Source organism: Onychomys torridus, chromosome 8 (genome assembly GCF_903995425.1).
Source record: "Onychomys torridus chromosome 8, mOncTor1.1, whole genome shotgun sequence".
In the NCBI taxonomy this organism is placed as follows: domain Eukaryota; kingdom Metazoa; phylum Chordata; class Mammalia; order Rodentia; family Cricetidae; genus Onychomys; species Onychomys torridus.
The window spans coordinates 93939877-93959810 of NC_050450.1; the positions used below are offsets into that span (position 1 = coordinate 93939877).

General features: G+C 42.4%; 1 protein-coding gene across 1 annotated transcript; it reads left to right on the plus strand.

Moving 5' to 3' along the window:
* The first annotated feature begins 584 nt into the window (after window positions 1-584).
* Dcaf7 (DDB1 and CUL4 associated factor 7) lies at window positions 585-11437 on the plus strand. Its single transcript, XM_036196760.1, has 4 exons — window positions 585-948; window positions 9889-10047; window positions 10633-10744; window positions 11202-11437. Exons 1-4 carry the CDS (start codon window positions 811-813, stop codon window positions 11420-11422), a joined length of 630 nt encoding a protein of 209 aa, XP_036052653.1. The 5' UTR covers window positions 585-810; the 3' UTR covers window positions 11423-11437.
* The last annotated feature ends 8497 nt before the right edge of the window (window positions 11438-19934 follow it).

The following is a 19934-nucleotide window of genomic DNA, read 5'->3' on the forward strand; positions in this document are numbered from 1 at the left end:
TTCAGGAGTCTTTCTAGTGTCTATAGGACAACGCAGGAAAGCCTGAATCAAGCTGGCCTGGCCCGGAACAGCTTAAGAGTGTCCGTAGGGCTGGAGAGGGTTCCCGTTTGGCACAGCCTGCGGTTTGCCAGGATTAGGGCGATGAACATAAACGCAGTAGGTACTCCATTACGGTAGACTTGACACGGTACTCGCAGCGGAGAGAGGCATTCAGAACAGCAGCAGCAGCAGCGAAAAAGTGACAGGCTTCACTCTTAAGACCCTTGGCCTAGAACTTGGGGGCGAGCCGAGGCGTATACTTGCCCCCAGGCCACCCACGCCCCCATTCACCCGCACTGCACCGTTATCCGTCTGACTGACATCTTGGCTAGCCAATGATCTTTGGGACTTCAAAAGAGCCCGCCTCCGGGAGTTGGGCGGGGTGAATAAGCAGAATGACAAACATTTCCGCCAATAGTGAGGAGGGCGCGGGTGCTAAGGCTCTGTTGACCAATAAGAAGAAGGAACAGTTTGGAAAGGACGTACCGGGCAGCCAACGCTCGTCGTCGGACGGGATCGCGTGGCTTCCGTTCCGAGAGGGCGGGCCGGCATCCCAAACGGAAGGTGGTAGTCGCTGCCGGAGCTTGTTTGAAACTGGTGGTCGGGCTCGGCGGAGTGTGTGTGTAGCAGAGGAGTCGCTGGAGGGCTAGGCCGTTCCGGAGCGCCCCGGCCCCGCCTCCTCTCGGACTCGCTGACCCAAGCCGGGCTCCCCGCCCGTCTCGTGCCCGAGCCCGCCGCCTCTCCGGCCGGCTTTGCGGCCCAGCCGCCACCATGTCCCTGCACGGCAAACGGAAGGAGATCTACAAATATGAAGCGCCCTGGACTGTCTACGCCATGAACTGGAGCGTGCGGCCCGACAAGCGCTTTCGCCTGGCGCTGGGCAGCTTCGTGGAGGAGTACAACAACAAGGTGGGTCGTGCAGGGGCTCCGCTTCCAGCTGGTAGGGGATGCTCGAGGTGGGCGGTAGCCCCAGATCCCACAACTCTCTTGCGAACTTGCTTTTATTGCAAGGGGGTGGTTCCTGTGTGGCCCTGTTGTTGAGGTTGTCACACTCACTACCTTATTTAATTTTGACAGCCGGGGAAACGGAGGCATAGTGTTGTGACATGCTTGAGGCACATAATATTTTTGGTGGTAGTAGCAGGTTTCGAACCGGAGTTTAAATCCCCCTAAGCCGCGCGTCCTCTGTCCCTCCGGTTTCCCCCACTTCTGCCGCAGTGCCTCTGTTGCTAGGCGGGGGGCGGGAGAGAGGCAGTGGAGGAAGATGCGGGCGCTTGGATTGGTGGTCGTGCATTCCTGGCCACGCGAGATTTCTGTTAGGGCTATTTATTGCAAGATCTTCCCCATCTCAGGTGTTTCTCATGGATACAGAGCCCTAATGCGAGGTTGTCATTGGTCATTGGTTTTGCTTCCCGATGTTCACCCTCCCACCAATCTTTCCTTGGAAACCTTGGTCTGTGGCATTATCCCGCCATTATTTCTGAGTAGAGGGAGATGACATTTGACCTGTTCTTTTCGTGGGTCCTTTCTTGTTGATTTGCAGCATTGCTGGACATCCATCACTTCACCAAAACGCTGGTAGAAGGCGAGAGCTTTTAAGCTGGTACTTCAGGATATAGTTTTGAAAGTGGCGAGAAGGATTTTCTTTCCCCAGCCTCTTAACTTCATTCTTTTAATTTGAGTTAAAAGAAGAGAAAAGAAAATAAAGAATGACAAGAGATCAGAGCCCCTGAAAGCCTTGGTCAGTGATGTTTAGCCAGTGCTCTGGCTTACTCCTATGAGCATCAGAATGGAGACAAGTTACAGGATGGCAGAGGAGTGGAAGAAGTAGGTGGCTTTGGATTTAGCTAGACCACTTTGCCTAGACCAAATTTGCATTGCATAGACCAGATTTTACTATTTCCAACCCACAGTGATACAGGAAAGGGGTTCGGTTTTACGTGTGAAGGGTTCAGATGAAAACATTTGAACATTTTAAGTTTGTTTATAGTATTTCAGGAGCACATGTGTTTCTCTGGGTAAGGGTCCCATTTCTTTGGGATCGTCTTTGATAAATGGATGAAAGGGATTGATGTCCATTGCCTAGGATGTCACACATACACCAACAGTTTACAGTCTCAGGGAGTGTGCCCTGATCTTCCTTTTCCTAAATAAGAACCATATTTCTTTTCTCTAGTGACTCTTTCTCCCATAGTGGCAGAAAACCTAGGGCCGGGTTTCAGGGTCCAGGTCTGGGTAGTATTAGTAAGGTTAAGACCACTACAACTATTATTTAAGGATTCGTGTAAGAAATAAATGTAAAATATGTCATCAAATGACTGTAGGGTGTTTTTTTTTTTTTTTTCTCTCTCCCACACAAAATAAATTTTTTCCCTTTAAGTTCTTCCAGAGTCTTTTATCTAAGAGAGGAAACCATTGAGTACCTGCAGAGGCCAGAAGAGGGTGTCACAGTCCCCCGGAGCTGGAGTTACAGGCTATTGTAAGCCACCCAATGTGAGTGCTGGGAACTGAACTCAGGTCTTCTGCACAAGCAGTGAGTGCTGTTATCTCCAGCACCTCATTTTAAAACTGAACATGTCCAGTGCCTCCTAAGGAGCAAATATAGAAAGTAACCCTCAAGCTGCGCCTGGTGGCTCTCACCTGTAATTCCAGCACTTGAAAGGTTGAGGCAGGAGGATGTTTATAAGTTTGAGGCTAGCCTGGGCAACATAGTGAGCTCCCAGCCATTTTAGTTACAAAGTGAGACCTTGTCTCAAACAAAAAAATAAAGTACTCCTCAGAAGCATGCATCTTTACTTTCATTATTTCCGTGAATAATGCGCATTATATATTATTCATATCTTAAGAGGTTATTATTTTTGAGACACAGCCTCATAAAGCCCAGGTAGGCTTTGAACTCCTTATCCACTTGCCTCTACCTCCCAAGTGCAGAAATTACCTGTATATACCACCATGTCCAGCTACCTTGTAAGTTTTGCTTTTTAAAAGAAAAGTGCTGTATCTCCTTCCTTGTTTGTTACCACAAGCTCCTTGAAGAAAGAAAATCTATTCCATCCCAGGATGCACAGTGCTCAGGTGGAGCACAACAGCGGAGTCTGTAGTGTGGAATAAACGTCCATCTTACTCAAATCAGGCAACACTTGGAGTCATTAGATCACTGTCTTAGTTAGGGTTTCTGTTGCTGTGAAGAGACACCATGACCTCAGCAACACTTCTAAAGGAAAACATTTAACGGGATGGCTTACAGTTCAGAGGGTCAGTCCATTATCATCATGGTGGGACAAGGCAGCATGCAGGCAGATGTGGTGCTGGGAGAAGGAGCTGAGAGTTTTACATTTTGATATGCTAGCAACAGGAAGTGAACTGAGACACTGAGCATGGCTTGAACATATGTGAGCCCTCAAAGCTCTGCTCCATAGTGACATACTGCCTCCAGCAAGGCCACACCTACTCCAACAAAGCCACACCTCCTAATAGTGCCACTCTGTTGGAGCTTATGGAGGCCAGTTACAGTCAAACTACCACAATCACTTTCCCACAACTGCTGATATAACCAATATTAGCTGTGCACGAGGCCCTGGGTTCAATCCCCAGCACAAGAACAAAAGTTACCTAACTAAATCCACTTACTCATTATTACCTCATTTTGCACAGAAAGAAACTGAGGCACAGAGGACAACTTAACCCAAAGCCACACAAACTGGGAAATGGAAGGATTAAGATTATCACATGGGGGCTGAAGAGATGGTTCAGTGGTTTAGAGCTCTTGTTGCTCTTGCAGAGAACCTGGGGTAATTCCCAGCACCCGCATGGTGGCTTGTAACCAGTTCCAGGGGAACTAACAGACATGCATGAGGTACATATACATACATGCAGGTAAAACATTCATACACATAAATAAATCTAATAAAAATTTTTGTTTAAAAGAGTACTAAATGCCAAACATAAAACATTCATACACATAAATAAATCTAATAAAAATTTTTGTTTAAAAGAGTACTAAATGCCAAACACATACTTACACATAAACAAAATTTTAAAAATCAATCTTTAAAAAGCCGGGCAGTTGATGGTGCATGCCTTCAATTCCAGAACTTGGGAGGCAGAGGCAGGTGGATCTCTGAGTTTGAGGCCAGCATGATCTACAGAGTGAGTTCCAGAACAGCCAGGGCTACACAGAGAAACCCTGTCTTAAAAAAGATAAATAAAATAATAAGAAGAAAAATGAGAAAAAAAATAAACCAAGAGTGGTGACACGTGCCTGTGTTCCCAGTAGATTCCCAACTTTAAGGCCAGCCTGGGATACATGACAAGTTTTTGTTTGTTTGTTTGTTTGTATTTTAAAGTGCCAACATTTTTTTTTCCATGAGTAAAAATGACCCTGCTTCCTAGCTTTCCTCTCCAGGGCTTTGTTTCCCATGCTGGAGAAAGTATTGTGAAGTGGTGAAGGACTGCAGGAGGCCCTGAAGGTAGGAGATGGGACAGGCGTGACAGGACGGGACTGGAGAACAGCACTGTCAACAGATGACAGTTGTCCGAATTCAGTTTTCCCAGCCTTCCCAAAGGCTGTAAGGAAGAGCGTTAGGATGCAGGATGTAGGAGGGGGATAAGAAGGGTGTCTATGGCTGTAGATGCCAAACTCAAAAGAGCTGAGGTTCCCCAAATAGGACTTTGTTGGACAAAGAAAAAGAAAATCAGTCTTTTGGGACAAAAAGAGGGAGCACAGGTTGGCAAGTACTTGAGAACCTGAAGCAAGGGAAGCATGAGGTCAAGGCTAGCATGGGCTACAGAGTGAATTTAAGGCTAGCCTGGTCAACTTAGTGAGAGCCTGTCTTAAAAGGTAAAAAGAGATCTGAGGATGTAGCTGAGGGTAGAGTTCTTGACTAGTATGTATGGTGATGACCTGGATTCAACCTCCTGTGCAGAAAAAAGAAAAGAATAGATGCTGGAGCCGGGCAGTGGTGGCGCACACCTGTAATCCCAGCACTCGGGAGGCAGAGGCAGGTGGATCTCTGTGAGTTCGAGGCCAGCCTGGTCTACAGAGCTAGTCCAGGATAGGCTCTAAAGCTGCAGAGAAACCCTGTCTCGAAAAAACAAAAACAAAAACAAAGAATATAAGCTGGAAAAGGAGGCCTGTGTATAGGCATCATCGGAGAAGAGCTCCCATCAAAAAATGAGACAAAGAAGCCTCAATCTGTAGTTAAAGAATTGAGGGAAAGAGTTGGCATGAGAAGTTCCGATGTTCAACCTCAGTAATACAATGGGGTAAAAGTAAAGCACCATTTTTTCTGTCAGATTAGCAATAATGTTATTTTTATTTTTAATGTTTTCAGAAGTGTGGGAGGTTGGCACTCATTTACTGTTAATAAAAGTATAAATAAAAGTTAATAAAAGTATAAATAAAAGCAACTTTTAAATTCTCTTTTAATTAATTTTTTCATTATTATAAAGAAGGTTTTGTTGTGCCATTTGCGTCCATATCTCTATATTTTGTTGTTATCGTCCCTCCTACTTCCCTTCCCTGTCCCCCCTTTCTTTCTTACTGGTCTCCTCTTCTCCCCAAGTAACCCCCACTTCTGCTTTAAATCACATACTTTCCACTTTGCTCCCCTTCCTCCCTTTAGACCTCTTGTCTCATAGTCCCTTCTCTACTTGTGTATCATATGTACAGGTGGGGGTGTGGGGGTGTGTGAGTGTGTGTGTATCTGTATAAATTTAAATGTAGGCATCACATATGGGAGAAAACATTATTTGTCTTTCTGAGTCTGGTGTGTTTCTCCTAACATGATGATGATACAGGATTCCACCGATTTTCCTGCAGATTTCATTTTTTCTTACAGCTGAATAAAATTCCATTGTGTTTGCATCATATTTTCTTTATTCAGTCACCTGCTGATGGACCTCTAGGTTGATTCTGTATCTTCTGTTGTGAACAGTATGGCAGTAGTTATGGATGTGCAAGTATCTGTGTGTGTGCTGGCAGAGAATCCTGGTACATACCCAGGAGTGGGGTCATATGGTAATCTACTTTTAGGGCTTTATTCTTCCCCCTTGTTCTCACTGTGTAGTCCAGGCCTTGAACTAGGAGTGATTCTCCTGCCTCGGTTTCCCAAGTGCTAGAATCATGGATATGACCACCATGTCCAGTTTATTTTTTAGCTTTTTGGAGAACCTCCACATTGCGTTTCACAGTGGCTGCATCAGTTTACGTTCCCAGCAGCAGTGTGGAATGGTTCCGCTTTCTCCACACCCTGGCCAGGAGTCGTTGGCACTTTCTTCTTGACAGCCGTTCTGATGGGGTGAGATGGAGTCTGTGAGCAGTTTTCATCTGTATATTCAAGTATTTGTAGGCCTTTTGTCATTTTTACTTTGAGAACTGCCCCTTGAATTAGTTTCCCACTTGTTGATATGATTTAGGGGTTTGGGTTCCTCAGAGTTCTTTATAGCCCCTGTCAGCTGTGTAGTTGGCAGGTAGAACAATTACACTTCTAGGAATCTATTCAATAAAAACGCACGCATGCGTACACACACCACACACACACACACACACACACACACACACACACACAGAGTTAAATAAGGATATTCATTGTGGCACTGTTTATGGTAGTAAAACAATGGACTATAACCAAAGTAAATGAACAGTTGAATAAATTGCGGTGTGTTTACCACAGTCTGCTGTAGAAGAAGAGATGGAACTATTTGTATTGACTTGAGAAGATATTCAAGTTGTGGAATAAATTATGTGGAACAAATCTATGTTTTGGATTGTTTGTTTGTTTGTTTTTGTTATAAGAACCTACCACATTGGGGTTGGGGATTTAGCTCAGTGGTAGAGTGCTTGCCTAGCAAGTGCAAGGCCCTGGGTTCGATCCTCAGCTCAAAAAAAAAAAAAAACAAAAAAAAACCCTACCACACACACCCCAACACACACAGATACGTGGAAAATAGTTGGAAAGATACGCATCAACCAGTCATTGTAGAATATAGTAAGAGTTGGCCAACATTAGTCAGCACAAAAAGTTCGGCACTAGAAAGTTATTGCAGTGGTCTGGCTGTCAGCTTTCTTAAACTCCAAGGTGCCTAAATATTTTTTATTTTTATTTTTTAGAAACTGTGTGTGTCCATGCATTGGATGCCAAAGGTTATTGACAAGTGTCTTTCCCAGTTGCCCTTCATCTTATTTTTTGGGACAGGATCTTGAGCCTGGAGCTTGGATTCAGCTAGAATGGCTGACCAACAAGCCCTAAGGATCTTCCTGCCTCCACCTCCCCAGAGCTGAGATTACAGGTGCGCCCACACCAGGCTTTTAATGTGTGTGGGTTCCTGGGAATTATACTCAGGTTCTCATGCTGGTGAGACAAGCAATTTTCTGACTGAGCCATATCTTCTACCCACAGATTTTTGCCCTAAAATCTATGAAGCTAGTTTGGTTCAATTCTGTCCTCACGGAGACTGACACTACTTTCATTTTTACTAGCATAATTTAAGGTTCTTTAATCTCAAGAAACAGGGTAGTTTTTAGGGGTGGGACTGGAGAGATGGCTTAGGGCTTAAGAGCACTGGCTCCTTTGGTAGAGGACCCAGATTCAATTCCCAGCACCCACATGGCAGTTCACAACCATCTATAACTTTAGTGCCAGGAGATCTGATAGCCTTTTCTGGCCTCCTTGTGCACCATGCTTGCAAAATAGTGCACAGACATACATGCAGACAAAAATCCATACACGTAAGTAAGATTAAGGAGATCTAAGTGAAACTACATAAAACAGTAATGTCAGTGTCTCCTGAGGCACTATGGGATTAACTGTCGAATGTGTAGGGTTGGTAAGTACTGAAAGATAAAGGACAAGGAACACTGTTAGTGCTTTGTGGAGGAAGTAAGATCAAATGTTGAAGCTCGTACATTGGGAAAGGCAGTTACACACAATTATTCAGCTCTATAGTTTGGGACACAGAATTAACGGAAGTAAGGGCTTGCAGCTAGTGAATGGTAAGGAGAGTCCTGGCAGCCTGATACTCCTGATGTGTTAATCTTAGGCAGGATTGGGGTTGATGGAAAGGGAGAAGATGGAAAACAGTGATTAGATAAGGAATGTGCAAGACAAGGTAGGTTAACATTGGGTTGCAGAGGGCCTTGAATGGTGTGGGTCTAAAGGACCTTAAAGTGGGAAATGTTCACAGAATCTGATATTTGAGGTTTGGGGAAATGTCTCATGATTTGAAAGGCAACTTTTGGAAGTGAGTGTAGACACCTTTTTCCCAGTTTCTCTTTAAGGTGTTTTCTGCCTACCGGTTTTTTCACTTATACCTGGGAGGAAGACGGCTTAAATGCTAAGAGCACTTCCTCCCCATCTAGACTGAATTCCAGGATTGGAGAATTTCCTATTAACAGTGCTTGGCATGGTATTGCCCTTGGCTTCACTTTTACTGCTCTGGAGTATTACAAAGCACAGCATTCTGTCTTCTTTTGCATCCATTCTCCTTATCTCCCCTACACATATATAGATCTTGCACATCTATGCCTAGCTTCTAAAAAAATCTGTTGGTGACTAAGTGTATAGATACACACAGGAAAAATCCTTACAAATATACAAAAACCACTGATAACTAATGTACCAAAGTTAGAGATCTAAGATTAATATACAAAATAAACTTTTTATATAATAGCAAGAGACAGTTGAAAATGGAATTTTAAAACCATGCTAGGTAGTTTAGGGAAAAATACAACTAAAACCCTAAAAGATGCATATGCAGCAGCATACAATTACATAGAAATAAAGTTAATAAAAGAGTTGAAGATCTCAACATGCAAAACCTTAAAGCATTGCTGAACAAGCTAACAGTGATCTAAATAAACTCAAGTTGGCACTTCTTCCCAAACTGACCCATAGTTTCACAAAACATCAGGCTTTTTGTACATCTTAAAGAGCTGCTCTTAAAAATTCATACACAAAGGCAATAGTATAGAACAGAAATGGTATCAAAAGCATACCAAGAACTAAAACTTACTGAGAAAACAACTCGACCCAAGAAAAAGTAGAGCAAACCCTTGGAAGGTGGAGACTACATGAAACGCTGTCTCAAAACCCTTTTTTTGTTTTTTCAAGACAGGTGTCTGTGTAGCTTTGGAGCCTGTCCTGGAATTTGCTCTGTAGACCAAGCTAGCCTCAATCTGCCTGCCTCTGCCTCCCAAGTGCTGAGATTCAAGGCATGTGCCACCATCTGGCTTAAATACCCTTTTTAGTAAAGTGAAAATACTTTTTACTACATTGTTATGCCAAATATGTGTAGTTAATTGTTAAAAACCCATAGAATGGAGCTGGGCATGGTGGCACATGCCTTTCATCTAGACACTTGGAAGGTAGAGGTGGAATTTCAGTGAGTTTGAGGCCAACCTGGTCTATGTAGGAAGACCTTGACTCAAGAAGCCAAAAGGGAGGCTGGGAATGTAGCTCAGTTGATGGAGTACTAACCTAGCATCCATGAAGCCCTGGTTCAGTCCCCCCAGCACTTGATTTGATAGGCTATGATTGTGCATTCCTGTGATCCCAGCACTTGGTAGGAGACAGGAAGATGAGATTGTCTGGGGGTGAGGTTAATTCAGAATTTAGAGGCAGAAAACCCGTATTCAGATCTCTCTTGTCTTTTTCTACCTTTGTAGTGTTGGCTGTGGTGTAGGGATGGTCGGTCTAGGGTCCTGTCACTCTAATAACTTGACTATGCACTTGACACTAGTACAGTGTTAAGATTTCACCACTGACCAGGAATCTGATGTACATGACTGATGTATTTGATGCTGCTGAAGAAAAACAAGTGCTCATGTGGTCCAATTTTGGTGTGCTGCAGGTTCAGCTTGTTGGTTTAGATGAAGAGAGTTCAGAGTTTATTTGCCGAAACACCTTTGACCACCCATACCCCACCACAAAACTCATGTGGATTCCTGACACAAAAGGCGTCTATCCAGACCTTCTGGCAACGAGTGGTGACTATCTCCGAGTGTGGAGGGTAAGCAGGTGCTTTATCAGCAGACAGCAGTGTGGGGTCCCAAACAAAGGACAGGTAGTACCGTGGCAGCATGAAGAAAGCAGGAAATGCATCTGAACTGATCTTGTTTTAGCTCCGAAGGTTTTCTAGGAAATCTAGTCCAGATGCTGCAGAGTCTTGCTGCTGGCCTCAGTCAGCCTTGAAACTTGAGACTCATTTAACCTGGTGTGATGGGGACAGACTTCTTTCTGTGAGGCAGAGATGATAGTCGGGATATTTCTGAGTAAATACACCCCAGGCTTTTGATTCCAATGTGTTACTCCTTTTCAGCTGAGCTCAGCACGGGGGCATCCACTGTGCTTGGGAGTCTAGGGTCCAGCAGACAGGCTGTGTAGAGCTCCAGAAAGGCGTGAAAACCTAGAGAGCACGAGGAGGGCAAGTTCTGAAGGTCCAATTCAGGGGTTCCTTTGGGTTTTAATCCCTATTATAAAAATATTTTCTCCCCTTGACTTAGATTGACTAAGCAGGACTCCGTGTGTGTGTGTGTGTGTGTGTGTGTGTGTGTGTGTGTAGGCAGGCTCATGTCTCAAATTATTGTCCCTTCAGGTTGGTGAGACAGAGACTAGGCTGGAGTGCTTGCTAAACAATAACAAGAACTCAGACTTCTGTGCTCCCCTGACCTCCTTTGACTGGAACGAGGTGGATCCTTATCTTTTAGGTGAGGGCTTTGATTTCCAATTTGAAGAAAATGAAGATATATTTCCTCAGATTTGGGCTGGGTCTGTTTTTATGGGGGTCAGAGGACTTTGAGGCACACACCTCGTCCTAGAAGAGCCATGGGTGAAATGGGCTAAATATGGAAAGTAGTCATTAATTTCTTATAGGGAACGCAGCTTCCCCTGTGTGTATATCACATCTCTCCAGCTAAAATCTAAAGTCTTGCAGTTGTGACGGTACACACCTCTAATACCAATACTTGGGAGGGGCAGGCTGGATGATCTTGAGTTCAAGGTCAGCCTTAACTATATCAGGGTATTTTGTTTAAAGAAATTCTCCCCATTCCACAAAAAACAAGTCAGTGCTGAGGACGTGCTGTGGCCTCTTGTCCCCTGGGCCAAGCAGAGGGAGCAGGGAGTCACGTGGAACTTACCCTCATCTTGCTCTGGTGTCTGCAGGGACCTCAAGCATTGACACAACCTGCACCATCTGGGGACTGGAGACCGGGCAGGTGCTGGGACGAGTGAACCTCGTGTCCGGCCACGTGAAGACCCAGCTGATTGCCCATGACAAAGAGGTAATGGTGTTTCCTCTCCTCCTTTTCTGCAGGTGCTTTCTGTACCTGTGGGTGAGAGGTCGCCCTGTTCTCTCACTGTTTTGCAGGATATGTAGATCATAATGTCAACATGTGTCTTGTCTAAGTTGAAATTTAATGTGTTAAAACAGAAAACAACACTTACAATTGAATGCACCTTTTAAAAATGTTTTATTTATTACAATTATTATGAGAGAGAAAGAAAGTGTGTGTGCATTTGCAGGCACATGTATACCACAGTGCATGTGTGGAGGTCAGAGAACAACTTCTGGGGGTCACTTGTCCCCTTCCGCTCTGGGTTCCGAGGGTTGTGCTCAGGTCGTCAGGCCTGCAGAGCAAGTCCTTTTACCCTATGGCTGAGCTACCTCACCAGCCCAGGGCATCGTTAAATGACACTAACAACTGCATCTACCGTCTGTCATTTTCCTTTCATTCTAGAGGTTGCTGGGTTTTGTTGTTGTTTTTTTTTAATTAATTATTTGGGGATCTAACATGTGCCTCAATCATGCTCACCTCCTAGTCTTCCCATGTCCACCTCCTTATACCACGACACCCCCTCCTCACCCCATAAAAAAACCAAAACAGAACAAAAGTCCATTTTGTGATATTTATGCATTCACTGGAGCATGGTTCAATTCCTAGTGGTGAGCCCCCCAGGGGAGGATGAGTCTTTCTATGCCTGCATCTACCACCAAAAGCCATCAGCTGAGAGAGAGCCTTGTGGTATCTGGAATGGGCAGGGTTAGCTCTTCCACATCCACACTACCACCCGTGCCTCAGCAGTGCTGTGGGCTGGTGGGGACGAGGCCAGTGCTCCCATGAGGGGTGGGGCCAGAAATTGCTTTTTTTAATGAAGTCTCTTACAGACACCCTAGAAGCTAATATGGTTAATAATTTTAGAGTAACACTTCTCTCTGAACATGATGGCTTCTTGGAGGAAGAGGGGAATCTCATGACAGACAATCCTAATTAGCTGTTTTTCTCTAAAACCATTCTCTGAACTCTGGTATGTTTACTTAGTCTTCTTACTTTCAGTCCTGTTTGGAAGCAAATATGTCTCACTGATGTTGTTTCTTCTGTGTGTATTGGAAGCTAAGGGGGTATTCTGGTGATTTGGGGGGGAAGTAGGCATAACTCTGCTCCCACAGAGCCTATGTTCTTGTTTCCTTTTCTGTCCCTTTACCTGCACAGCAAATGGTATCGGTATTTGTATAAGAAAAAAGATGCCTTTGTGTCATCAACCATGTGCCAGGTTGCCATTCTGAGGGGTTGATCTTTAGTGTTGGACGCCTGAGCGTAAGATCTGTAGGAAGGCGCTGGGACTTGACTCCTCTAAGCTAAGAGTGTGCTCTGCAGAGATGACCACTAAAGGAACTTGTGGAAATGTCAAGTAGAAAGGCCTCTGTTCTCTGCTGAAGTCAACTCAAAGGTGGGAACTACTCATAGTGTCTGTTAATGGAGCTCAGTGACAGAATGCTTGCCTAGCATCCATGAGGCCCTTGGTTCAGCCCCCATTATGGGGGAAAGGGGATCTTGCAAGAATAAACCTAAGTGACTTAAACCAAGAGAATGCTTATGCAGTGAAGGAATTGAGAGGGTAGTTGCAGAGGGCTACCAGTATCTATAGGCTGAAGGTTGTGGCTCCTAGAATCTGGGTTTACCTGGCAGAGATGCTTCTTAACAGCGAGAGGAAGGATAAATACCCAGCTGCTGCTTGAGTCCCATCATCCAGTTTCCCACCTTGGATTTCTTTGGCTGAACCACCCAGAAGTAGCCAGCAAACCTGTGACTCAGCCAAACTTGGCCTAGGAAACAGGTCTCATTCAATACAAAGAAGAGCAGGAGAGCCTGGAATGGACCAGAGCAAATGATAAACTAGAAAGGAGCCTGCAATGGCAGCTCTGCCTGAGGAAAAATCCTGGGGTGTGGGGACACATAATGACTGTCTGGTGGATGTAGCAAAGATGAGCTTACTACATGGGGAGTTGGCTCCTTCCCTCTTCCCTGAAGAGCTGTGGAGGTGGGGCGCAGGTGAAGGCGCAGTTACTTAAGCTGAGAGAGCTTTGTGCTTTGAGCCGTGCTCCAGAACCAACAGGAAAACAGGTGCCAAACACAAAACACACTTTTTAGGATCTTGGAGTAGTAATGATGGCTGACATTGACATGGACGAATAAGTAGAATTTCTCACTAAAAATATCAGGTCTGGGGCTGGAGAGATGGCTCAGCGGTTAAGAGTATTGTACATACCTACGAGCAGCCAAAACACTCATACAGATACAATAAAAATCTTTTTTAAAAAAAAATGTAGTTCCTCTAGACACTCTGGATACTAAGGGACAAACACTGCTAATAGATTCCCATCTATTTCTGTTCAACATGCTAGGCCCCCTTTTCTCTAACCATGAAGAAATACTTCTCTATGGTAAAGATTAAGAGTGGATCACAAGGTGTCAGATATAGTGACACATGCCTGCACTCCTATCACTGAGTGGTAGATGCAGGATCAAGAGTTCTGGGTCATCTTCTGCTACATAGAAACTTTAATGCTAACCTGGGCTACATGATACTCTGTCTTAAGACAATAGGAAAAGAGTGATTAAAAGGGGATGCCCTTTAACTCTAGCACTTGGGAGGTGAATATGGAGTAATCCAAAGTTTGATACCATCCTAGGCTCCATAGCAAGACCCTGTCTTCTTAGGTCTGGCACACTGGATAGAGGATTTGCCTGTGCTGTTCAGCTACATAAAGACCTCTATACCACAGCCCCTACCTCATAACAAGTTCAAGGCCACATGAGATTTTTTTTTCTTCCTTCCTTTTTTTTTCTTGTTTTCTCTAACTGGATGAATAGACTGGCTTTAATAAAATTATAACAAGTTGGGGCCGGGCGGTTGTGGCGCAACGCCTTTAATCCCAGCACTTGGGAGGCAGAGCCAGGCGGATCTCTGTGAGTTCAAGGCCAGCCGGGACTACCAAGTGAGTTCCAGGAAAGGCGCAAAGCTACACAGAGAAACCCTGTCTCGAAAAACCAAAATATATATATTATAACAAGTTGGGACAACTTTATCCTGTCTGGCTAGACTAACAGCTTGTTTATTAAACCAATCAGAGTGACAAATCTTCACAGTGTGCAGAAGATCAACCCACAGTATCTCCCTCTTTCTGTCTAATTAAAACAAAACGTTTTAACTTTAACATAGTAAAGTTACATACAACAAAACAGTTATCAAGTAAGAATTATAGGTACAATATCTAGTCTATTTGTATTTGACAAAATCAGAGAAAACATGTAATTATCTATCTTATCTTGGTGAATCTAAAGTTTCATATCTAATTTTCCCTTTATTATAATTAAGGGAAACTATAATTATAACTCCATCAAAGACCTGAGAAGGAAATAATATTACCTAAGTAAGCAAGAAGTACAAGCAAGTGACTTACAAAAAATGCAAGAAATAACAGAAACAGCTGGCTGCCTGGACAGTCCCTCCAAGTTTCTCTGTGATGTTAGGGCATCCAACTTTGGCTTGTAGGTCTAGAATATCTGACAGACCTTTTTTAGAAGCAGGAACATTTGAAGGACTATTTTACCCTGTCTTGGCAAAGTTCAGCAGTTGCTTTTCTTGGTGTCCTGCTTGTCCAGACTGGGCGGCGTACTTACTGTCAGCAGTCAAGGCAAGGGTGGTCTCTTGCCCAATAGGTCAGCTTTGCCAAAAAGAAAACAAACTTCATATGCAGTGTCTTGGGTGCCCATCATCTTCTTGGGAGTAGATCACTGCTGCCAGGAGCAGATGTGTCTCACTGTCAAGAAAAGCTTTAGGTTATTAAAACATTTAAAATGCCATATTCTGTGTTTGAAGATTATCTACCTAATAGAAATATAGCTTTGTATACCTAGAAAACCTAACATGACTGTAAGTTTGACTATTATAGATGACTAAATATTAATCTATATTTTAATTATACATTACACTTTTAAATGAGTTGCATAAACACAATACCTTAAACAAGAGTAGAAATATATATTCAGTATAACAAAATTGACTTTAAATTTGTATCAATATAGTATATATAAGTGACCCCAAAAATTCTACCAGGGAACTCCTACAGCTGATAAACTTCAGTAAAGTGGCAGGATACAAGATCAACTCAAAAAAATCAGTAGTCCTCCTATACACAAATGATAAAAGGACTGAGAAAGAAGTCAGAGAAACATCACCCTTTACAATAGCCACAAATAATATAAAATACCTTGGGATAACACTAACTAAACAAGTGAAAGGCCTGTTTGATAAGAACTTTAAATCTTTAAAGAAAGAAATTGAAGAAGATATCAGAAAATGGAAGGATCTCCCATGCTCATGAATAGGTAGGATTAACATAGTAAAAATGGCAATCTTACCAAAAGCAATCTACAGATTCAATGCAATCCCCATCAAAATCCCAACACAATTCTTCACAGACTTGGAAAGAAAAATACTCAACTTCATATGGAAAAACAAAAGACCCAGGATAGCTAAAAGAATCCTGTATAATAAAGCAACCTCTGGAGGCATCACCATCCCTGACCTTAAGCTCTATTATAGAGCTATAGTAATAAAAACAGCTTGGTACTGGTATAAAAACCCGACACACAGACCAATGGAATCGAATTGAAGACCCTGACATTAATCCACACACATATGAACACCTGATTTTTGACAAAGAAGCTAAAACTATACAATGGAAAAAAGAAAGTATCTTCAACAAATGGTGCTGGCATAGCTGGATGTCAATATGTAAAAGATTACAAATAGATCTATATCTGTTACCATGCACAAAACTCAAGTCCAAGTGGATCAAAGACCTCAACATAAATCCTGTTACACTAAACTTAATAGAAGAGAAAGTAGGAAGTAGTCTTAAACGCATTGGCACAGGATATCACTTCCTAAATATAACACCAACAGCACAGACACTGAGCACAACAATTAATAAATGGGACCTCTTGAAACTGAGAAGCTTTTGCAGGGCAAAAGACATGATCAGTAAGACAAAAAACAGCCTACAGAATGGGGAAAGATCTTCACCAACCCCACATCGGACAGAGGATTGATCTCCAGAGTATATAAAGAACTCAAGAAACCAGACATCAAAATACTGAACAATCCAATTTAAAAATGCACTAAAGAGCTAAACAGAATTCACAAAAGAAGAATCACAAATAGCTGAAAGACATTTAAAGAAATGCTCAACATCCTTAATTATCAGAGAAATGCAAATCAAAACGGCTCTGAGATACTACCTTACACCTGTCAGAATGGCTATGATCAAAAACACTAATGGCAGTCAATGTTGGAGAGGATGCGGAGCAAAGGGAACACTCCTCCACTGTTGGTGGGAATGCAAACTTGTACAACCACTGTGGAAAACAGTATGGTGGTTTCTCAGAAAATTGGGAATTGAACTACCTCAAGTCCCAGCCATACCACTCTTGGGCATATACCCAAGGAATGCTCAATCATGCCACAAAGATACATGCTCAACTATGTTCATAGCAGCATTATGTGTAATAGCCAGAACCTGGAAACAACCTAGATGGCCATCAACTGAAGAATGGATTAAGAAAATGTGGCACATATACACAATGGAGTACTACTCAGCAGAGAAAAACAATGACAGCATGAAATTTACAGGCAAATGGATGGAACTAGAAAATATCATCCTGAGTGAGGTAACCCAAACCCAGAAGGACAAACATGGTATGTACTCACTCATAAGTGGATTCTAGATATGAAGCAAAGAACAATCAGACTGCAACCCACAGAACCAGGGAGGCTATATATATATAGCAGGGGGACCCTAGGATGACTGTGGATTATAATTATAATAAGTTTTGGTTTTACTCAATTACTGAGCAAGCCTCAATGAAACATTTCACTATTAAGATAAGAATTTATACTGTATCAAGCTGATAATAGAAAAATCAATTAATTTTAAAAAATTGTATCAATAAACTAAAATCCATAACAATGTAAAATATTTTGAGATTCATAGTTGTTTTTTGGATTAAAGTAGATTCAATAATCTACCCTTTTACCCCATTATTTCTATATCATAGTCCCCTCTCTCCCTTTTTTCTTTTTTAAAGATTTATTTATTAAGTTCTGCCTGCAGGTATTCCTGCAAGCCAGAAGAGGGCACCAGATCTCATTACGGATGGTTGTGAGCCACAATGTGATTGCTGGGAATTGAACTCAGGACCTCTGGAAAAACAGTCAGTGCTCTTAACCTCTGAGCCATCTCTCCAGCCCCTCCCCTCTCTTCTTTAGAAAGAGATTGACTGACCAATAACAATTGATAGTCAACCCTCTAGACAAAGATAAACATCCATAATCTGTTTTTTGGAAATGTGGGCATAGTTCTCTAGACTACTTCTTGCTGATTGGGGGTGCTGGTAATTTTTTGGGGATCCTGAGAAAATTTAGAATAATTCCTTTTATTTTTTTTTCAGAGCTGAGGACCAAACCCAGGGCCTTGCGCTTACTAGGCAAGTGCTCTACCACTGAGCTAAATCCCCAACCCCTAGAATAATTCTTAAGTCACAGCTGTAGTATTCTGTGAGGTTTGATCATCTTAATCAATAGCCTTGAAGTTGTTTCGGATGCTGTATCATCTGGGCCATCATTTTTATTGTTGTTTGGTCCTCTTCTGAAAATACATAAACTTTTAAGGGTAACATATACATCTGTATTAATACAAATATAAACTGTATTTTACATAAGGCAGTCAAAGATAATTTTTTGTTTTATGTCTAAGCAGGTAAAATACATGTTACAGATCTTGTATTACTTTAGATTTATTTTTCCATGTCTGTAGTTACGATTTCAAGGGGTCTTCCTCGATCAAACCTAATTTTCCTTAACCCAGAATGAATCCATAGCCTTTCATTTCCTGTGAAATGAAAAACATATCCTCTCCCCCAAAGTATCATACCTTTTGACTTGAATTTTGGAATCAATAATTTTTTAAATATATATATATATAGGTTGGTTTAATCCAGCAGCTTTTATAATTAAATGTCTCATAACAGTCAAATTTTTGGTTTTTCAAGACAGGGTTTCTCCGTGTAGTTTTGGTGCCTGTCTTGAATCTTGCTCTGTAGACCAGGCTGGCTTCAAACTCATAGAGATCTGCCTGGCTCTGCTTCCTGAGTGCTGGGATTAAAGGTGTGTGCCACTGCTTACCAGTCTAAAATTTTAAAGATGCCACTGCTTACCAGTCTAAAATTTTAAAGATAATACAATAATGTACATAATACAGACTTTCTGTGTATTTTCCTTTCTTACATGTACCATTTTCTTTATATACTTTACTCTCCCTGTTAAGGACTTTATTATTTTAAATCTAAGACTGTATATACTCTTTCTCTTCTCTCTCCCAAGTCTACATGCTTTTCTTTTCCACCAGAATATTAGAAGAGTTCTGATTTTCTCTCTTTCCTTTTTAAGTAGCAATAGTACCTCATATTTTCTTAAAAGAAATATCTGACACTGTACCTTACATATATAACCTCTGGACATATTTGATCTTCTTTCTTTCTTTTTTTCTTGAGCTGAGGATCGAATCCAGGGCCTTGTGCTTGCTAGGCAAATGCTCTACCACTGAGCTAAATCCCCAACCCTATTTCTTATTTATTTTCAGTGTTTGGGATTAAGCTCCATCATGTAGCCAATTGCTCTACTACTGAGTTTATAGTCCCAGCCCTATAGAAAAATTTTATTTATTTATTTGATTTATTCTTTTTTAAAGACAAGGTCTCACAGTATAGACCAGGCTGGCCTTGAACTCATAGTGTCTGCTTTCTGAGTACTGGGATTAAAAGTGTGTTGCTGTGGGAGGACCCTTCTATATGCTGTGAATGTATGCTGTTCCCATTGGTTGATAATAAAAGCTAATTTGTCCTATAGCCAGGAAAATAAGGCTGGGCAGGAAAGCCAGAGGGAGACATAGAAAGGAGGTGAAGGTGGGAGAGATGCAAGGCAGCTGCCCAAGGAGCAAGATGCCAAAGGCTCTACAGGCCACATGGCAATGTAGAGATTAATAGAAATGAGTTAATTTTAAATATAAGAGCTAGTTAGTAATAAGCCTTGGCCATCAGTCAAGCATTTATAATTAATATAAGCCTCTATGTGATAATTTGGGAAGCAGCTATGGGACAGGGCAGGACTGAAAAAAGCCTACCTTTACATATGGCGCCCAACATGGGGCATAGATCCACATAAAACCTGAGAAACCTTCAAAAAGGTTCTAAACGCAGAGAAATGGAGCCACACTGGGCTTTCTAGTCTCTCATGCTGGCCTCAGTGCCTGCAAAATGAAGCTGGCCGCCAACAACCATGAGCTAAGCGGCATGGCAGGTTTCCGCAATCTCTCCAAAGGGCCTCAGTACAGAGAGGTGGTTCTCAGCTGCTGCCTTTAGACTTGAGCTTTGAGTGCTGTATGACAGGTTTTGCTCATGCAGACAGAAAAGATTACAGATACACAGTAAAAACAGAATCAGACAAAAAGTCCTTTAAACAGGTTACAGTTTTTTTTTTTTTTTTTTTTTTTTT